General features: G+C 31.1%; 2 protein-coding genes across 3 annotated transcripts in view; one reads left to right on the top strand and one right to left on the bottom strand.

Annotated features, from left to right (window-relative positions):
- The window catches only part of LOC108722822 (Jumonji domain containing 7), a 5,848-nt gene extending 5,108 nt beyond the window's left edge, over positions 1–740 (bottom strand). Inside the window, exon 1 of the mRNA XM_018448133.1 lies at positions 478–740. Coding sequence (XP_018303635.1) covers positions 478–538 — 61 coding nt within the window. The 5' untranslated portion in view covers positions 539–740. The remainder of the gene's footprint in view (positions 1–477) is intronic.
- Positions 741–1,455: 715 nt separating this feature from the next.
- On the top strand, positions 1,456–6,129 carry LOC108722818 (solute carrier family 26 member 10). 2 transcript variants are annotated; one of them, XM_018448126.1, is made up of 10 exons: positions 1,456–1,731; positions 1,801–2,073; positions 2,294–2,475; positions 2,561–2,725; positions 4,063–4,167; positions 4,243–4,376; positions 4,511–4,673; positions 4,740–4,940; positions 5,022–5,270; positions 5,460–6,129. In XM_018448126.1, the coding sequence occupies exons 1-10, from the start codon at positions 1,632–1,634 to the stop codon at positions 5,895–5,897; spliced, it is 2,010 nt and encodes a 669-aa protein (XP_018303628.1). In that variant the 5' UTR covers positions 1,456–1,631; the 3' UTR covers positions 5,898–6,129. The 2 variants fall into 2 exon arrangements, with proteins under 2 accessions (XP_018303628.1, XP_018303627.1); XM_018448125.1 differs by having other exon boundaries at positions 4,740–5,270.
- Positions 6,130–6,893: the final 764 nt, after the last annotated feature.

Here is a 6,893-nt window from a genome sequence, read left to right as displayed (position 1 = left end):
ATCATACTTTTAGATCTAGAAGAATGGTCCTATCTCAGCAGACAATCATAAAACTGTTGCAAAACTGTTGAGTCTGCTGAACGCAGCTATTATTTAACTTATCAACATCTCAAAAACTTCGAAATTAAAAAGAAAAACGGGATATAAGCGACGATTTTGTCTCTCAGAATGTATTCTATGCATGAAAATATGGAAAATACACATTTACAAAGTGACGGGAACATCAGAGGGAGTGACATAATATTAAATATTTACCCAAATTACATTTACGTTTATTTTTATATGGCTGTTTCATAAATATTTAATAATGTAATTAAACAAAAAATCGCAAATTACAATGCCAGTATTTATGATATGTATGTAAATATAATCAAATACCAATAATATATAAATCCTTTTGGAGTCGACACATACGTTAAATTGATTTATAAAGGTTAGCTCGCGCACTTAAATCTTGGAGAAAATAAAAAGACAAACCTTTTGCCTCTTGCGACAGAATATGAAATGCCTCTTGGATTCTGACCTCAGGATTTGACATTATTCAAGATAAAAAAGAAATATTGCGAAACGTTAAGAAAGCACCGACAAATCTAGACAAATCTGACAAGTGGCCGCAAAGACGGATGTAGGTATTATAGGTTAGGAGATCTAAATCGAAATTGTAAATATGAATAATGTACTACGCAACTACACAGCCAATCAATGCATCTGAAACTTGTCGGATTATTCGGAAGGTCCGTTTTTTGTTGCTGCACTTTCTGAACTAGTACACACAGTGCAATATAAGTTGAAGCGAAACATATATACGTTTGTTTCACTTCAACTTATTACACCGATTCAGAGTGCAGCAATAAAAAACAGACCTTTAATCACGTGCTAGTAATTTCATTGTCTCTTTGGTGAGGATTATAAGAGACCGAAGAATCCGCTTTAATATATATGTATATACATATATACAAGTAAATTTACGCTTTTCATAGAGTAGCTAACTAGTTGAAACGGACGAGATAGTGACAGAGAGTTTAAAAAATATTTATAATTTTAATCTAATTCAAATTTTATGTATATATTTGTAGTAATACATATTATATGACATAAAAACTATACGACAGAGCAATACATTTAATAATATATTGTACATTCATATATATTCATTAGAGGAATCTTTTACTCCCTATAAATCATTACAGATTTAATATAAAATATGAAAGAGATAGTGTATGTGTGTGTGTGTGTGTGTGTGTATGTGTGGGTGGAAAATTCTGCTCACAATGTTATGTAATCATGAACAATGAAGAAATGTTGAACTGTAGACCTTTGGTATTCATAGTCGATTCTTATATTTGAGACTGTCTTAAGTACAGTCTTAAGCCAATTAGAGGGCTGCATTAGCATCTTAAGACATTATTTAAGATGGTCTTAAAATAAGAACTGACTATGAATACCGCCCCTACTAGAGATTAAGAATTTTATCATGGATCTCAAAGATATTATATCAGTTATATAATGTTGATTTGGTTATAGATACATTGTATAAAACAAAAAAGATAATCTCACGGCAGTTCTGACATTGAGCTAGATACAGAGATAGATACAGTTGTTAAAATTAAACACGTTTGCCATTGTAGATCATGAACAAAAGCAGTATGCTGCAAATACGCTTAGAAAGGCCTCTCTATGAACATGAAATGCTGAATCAAAATTACGATTATGAGAAACCAAAGTCATCCTGTAAGTTATAACGAGGTATAGACATGCCCTGTATAAATCTAGGTGTAAGCACAAATCATCTATTTACAGTGATGCAGAATGCAATAAACAATATTAAGTCAAAGAACTGGCAGTCTTGTATAGTGTCGACAGTCCCAGTGATACAATGGCTCAGCCAATACAACTGGAGGGAAGATATATTGCCTGATATTATTTCAGGCCTAACTGTAGCGATTATGCACATACCGCAAGGTATGGCTTATGCGCTTTTGGGAAATCTGCCGCCAGTAGTTGGCATATATATGGCCTTCTTTCCTGTCTTCGTATATTTCCTTTTCGGCACGTCCAAGCATGTATCTATAGGTGAGAATACCAGGTGATATTAAGAGAATATACGAAATTTGAGTTGCATTAGAGATAACATCGAGTTAAAACCAAGTTGCAAAAATATATACATTTTGCAACCCTCCTGGTTAATACATTTATTTGATTAACTTCCGTTACAGAACAGTTAGAAATAATACATCTTAATATGAACTTATTCAACAACCTTGAACAATCAAACATTCTTGGCACTCATCAGGAACTTTTGCTGTGGTTTGCCTAATGACTGGCAAAGTAGTCACATTTTACTCAAATCCATATGTCGGACACACATTTGCAAATGCTACGGATGCTGTTTTACAAAATTTCCAAGATGTTACATATGAATATACACCTATGCAAGTAGCAACAGCTGTAACATTAATGGTCGGAATATTTCAGGTAAATGCCTTTTGCATCTTTGAAAGCATATTTCTCTCGAAATTGAAAAGACAGGGAAAATAAAGAGATTTTCTTATCATTACAGATAATAATGTATACATTCCGATTAGGCATTGTAACGACTTTGCTGAGTGAAACTTTAGTGAACAGTTTTACAACAGCAGCTGCTGTTTATGTTTTAATATCTCAAATCAAGGATCTTCTTGGTTTAAAATTGCCAAAGCAAAAAGGTTACTTCAAATCGATTTTTGTAAGTAAACAAATTATATTTCTCGTATGTACGGCTATAATATTAACCCGCGAGAACCTCTTTGTCCCGCAACTAATCAACAGGCTTAAAAATCTTTGTCGTACGATACATAGAATATTAGCTTTATACCCTGAATTATACAAGGTGTTCGGAAATTCAGCCGACAACGCTCGTGGGCAGGTAGAGCGGACTAAACTGAGTCGAAAAGTCCTTTACCATTTTGCAATTTTCGCAATAGTTAACACGATATTAATTATTAAAAATTGCCGCGAATATCGGTTTTCAATCATTTTTTTCTCAAATACTATCAACTTTACAGAAAAAGTACAAGAGACAAAAATTATTTATTTTCTTCTCATAGAGTTTTTTCTTTAAGAATTTTTTCAGAATTTTTTATCACCATACTTTTTAGTACTGCATTTTCTTATTTTTATCATCATAGGAAAATACGATATTAAAAAATTCTAAAAAAATTCTCAGAACTTTATGAGAAGAAAATAAACAATTTTTCTCTCTTACAGTTTTTCTGTAAAGTTGATAGTATTTAAGTAAAAAATAATTGAAAACCAATTTTCAGTAAGTAATATCTTATTTTTAGTAAATAATATCTAACTATTGCGAAAATTGTGCAAAATGATAGAGGACTTTTCTCAGTTTAGTCCGCTCTATCTGCCCACGAGCGTTGTCGGTTGAATTTCCGAACATCCTGTATAGTAAATGTATAATAGTGATAAGAAAAATGTAGGATTTGAATCTTTCATTAGAAATTTCATTTTCTAATAAAGATACCGTTTTTTTTATGTTAGAAACAATATATGTATCCTAAAAAAATTTAATTATGAAAGATAAAATGAAAGAAATTATTATAAAAACATTTGAAAAAAGCCGATTTTTTTTCCAAAAAATCAAATATTTTATTAATTTGCTTCTTTTGCTTATATAAACATTTAAATAAGAAAGCTATTATATTTAAAATGTAAGAATACATTATTAGATATTATTTAGCTGGATCACCGCGAATTTTAATTATAGCGTTATATCTGTGCGACACATACTATTAATCAATTTGTCAGTTACAGAATAAAAAATTATCAATTTCGAAAATATTACTTTTCTTATTATACATAGATACAAATATGTGCAACTTTATATTATGAAAATTGCTTTAAAATATTCTCAATATAATAGTACTATACAAATGTATAAAATCTATTATTATGAGGTTGAACAATGTGCACGATTATATGGACAAAATGATGCATATTTTTTTGCTCACAACTGTACTTTTTTTCAAATTAGTATAACAGAAAAACAGATTTTTTTCTCTTCTTTTTCAGACTATTATAGATGTATGTACAGAAATAAAAAATAGCAATATAGCCGCTGTAACTGTATCGACTGTATCAATTATTATTCTTGTTGTCAACAATGAATATCTAAAGGTAAATAGCATATTAATTTAATACTTAATAATTGGATATTTGTAAAAGCTAAAAATATGATTTATATTCCATTAGCCAAGAATCAGCAAAAAATACAGCATACCAATACCCATTGAACTTATTGCAGTGGTTGGTGGAACATTAGTCTCTCGATATTGTGATTTACCAAAAATTTATGATATTGAAACCGTTGGGCATATTCCTACGGGGTATATATATAAAATTTTATCTCTTAACATTTTATCCTATTTTAATATTTTCAAAAATTCTAGTATCTATTTACAAATTTAGATATTATTAAAATAATTGTTATATAAATTAATTGTTATATTTTTTTAAATAGATTACCCAAGCCAGAAGTGCCAAGTTTTGAATTATTACCTTTAGTGTTGATTGATAGTATTGCGATAACTATGGTTTCGTATACTATCACTGTATCAATGGCGTTAATATTCGCGCAAAAGCTTAGTTACGAGATAGATTCGAATCAAGAACTTCTTGCAATGGTCAGACATTAATATTTTAACAATTATTGAGCTTTCATTAATAATTTCGGCAAATTCTAATTTTAGGGTTTTAGTAACGTAATGGGTTCTTTCTTCTCCTGCATGCCAATATCGGCTTCCTTGAGTAGATCTCTTATTCAGCAAACCGTCGGGGGACGTACGCAGATAGCGAGTATCGTATCTTGCTTATTATTGCTTATTATACTTTTGTGGATTGGGCCATTTTTTGAGCTTCTACCAAGATGTGTCTTGGCTTCCATAATAGTTGTACGTGTAGAATTGTATTTTAAAGAAAATCTCGCATTGTCATTCAGAAAGCATATAATTCTTAAAGATTTTTTCATGCAGGTAGCGTTAAAAGGAATGTTTCAACAAATCAATCAACTCGTTAAATTTTGGAAACTAAGCAAAATCGATGCTGTAATTTGGATTATAACGTTCCTCGTAGTAACATTGATAAATATCGACATCGGATTGCTTGCTGGATTGCTCGTGTCACTGGTCATGATTCTATTGCAAGTTATTCGACCTTATACATGCTTATTGGGTCATATACCGCATACAGATCTGTACTTAGACATGGGTAGATACAAAGCGGTAAGGCATATCGAATAAATCAGAATAGGGCCCCTATTCTTGAAAAGCATCGCAAACGGAAAACTAGGAAAATACTATAGTGTACGTAACATATACCATAGTATTTCCCTGGTTTTACGTATGCGATAATTTTCAACAATAACAGGCCCTGAGCTATTAATCAGCTTTTATATTGATTTTTGTTTTTAGGCGGTAGAGATACACGGAATAAAAATATTTCACTATTGTGGGACTTTGAATTTCGCCAATAATAGCTATTTCAAGTCCATTGTATACAAACTTGTAGGAGTGTATCCGCAAAAAATTATTAAGTACAGAAAAAAATTGGCCGAAGAGGGTCGTTTTTTAGATGAGAAAAACTCCAGAGAAACATGCGAATTGCAATGTATAATCATGGATATGAGCGCGTTGAGTTACATCGATCCCAGTAGCGTTCAAGTCCTGCATGTAATCGTAGAGGAGTTCACGCAGATGAATATTAAGTTTTACTTCGTCAATTGTCCTAGTCCTATCTTCGAAACAGTCAAGAAATGTGACTTATATGTATACGGGACAATGTCATTGAAAATTTTTGCAACTATACAGGATGCCATCGCTCATTTTCAAAATGAAATAGCCTCAAGATAATGGAAAATACAATATAGTTTTCTAATATACTATAATAAGATATATACAGGGTGTATAAAAAGTCTGGAAACAGTCGAATAGCAAAGCATTTTTGAGAAAAATGTTTCAGACAAAAGTGGTAGGGTTTAAAAAGATCTATTCACTGATCACTGATCACCGCCAAGATCGGGTCAAATCGATTTTTTTTAATGGAACACCCTATTTTTGATGCCAGAATCTAATAGCTGGTAGCAAGAGCTTTTCAAAACACTACAATAAAGTTATTTTTCATTAAGTACTTTTTAAGTTATAAGGCTTGAAAGTTACAGTTCCGTCGGCATTAGCATTACACAAGGTGTCTAACCGATGGCTAAAACTCCTTGAATATTGTTAATCATGTCCTGGATAACATTTGTTAAGATCAAGGCCATTGGAAATTGTATCTGTTATTTTCATTTTTGTGTAAAAATGAAAATAAGAGGTAATATAACCTCCAATGACTTTGATCTTGACAAATGCTATCAAAGACATGATCCTGAGCAACATTCAAGAGGTTTTAGGTTTTAACTCCTTAACTATTACTGACACCGCAAAATGGCACAGGACTTTTCGACTCAGTGTAGTCTGTTCTACCCACGCACGAAATATTTTGCAGTTTTTGCCAGACACCCTGTATATAAAAGTATCTTTATTATAACTGTTGTTATATTGATGTGTAATGGGGGAACAAATATGCAATTATAGAATCCAACTGCATATTCACTATTATTTTCCTCTGTGCAAGATACTTATATTGTTTGTGAAATGATACAAACATAAAAATTATAATATAATATGTAATTTTCTTGCTCGAATATGTATATACAAATGAAAAGGAAGATAGATCAAACACGAGTTTAAAAAATTTTAAAGATGACAAATTTTAAGACATTAGTTTATATCGTAAAATGCAGATCATACCCATATAATTCATAGTTTAAAAATTGTAAGTTTTGACTTTTGTTTTCATTCCAATTC

Source organism: Mycetomoellerius zeteki, unplaced genomic scaffold, assembly GCF_001594055.1.
Source record: "Mycetomoellerius zeteki isolate Tzet28-1 unplaced genomic scaffold, Tzet1.0 scaffold22, whole genome shotgun sequence".
Taxonomy (NCBI): domain Eukaryota; kingdom Metazoa; phylum Arthropoda; class Insecta; order Hymenoptera; family Formicidae; genus Mycetomoellerius; species Mycetomoellerius zeteki.
Note: the sequence above shows the minus strand (reverse complement) of the source record. Positions and strands in the feature narration are given on the sequence as shown.

Excerpts from the sequence above, each read along its gene's own strand:
- LOC108722818 (XM_018448125.1), top strand. The coding sequence starts at position 1,632 with ATGAACAAAAGCAGTATGCTGCAAATACGCTTAGAAAGGCCTCTCTAT. Across the intron at positions 2,074-2,293 it reads GTCCAAGCATGTATCTATAG|GAACTTTTGCTGTGGTTTGC; the intron begins GTGAGAATACCA and ends GGCACTCATCAG. Across the intron at positions 2,726-4,062 it reads GTTACTTCAAATCGATTTTT|ACTATTATAGATGTATGTAC; the intron begins GTAAGTAAACAA and ends CTTCTTTTTCAG.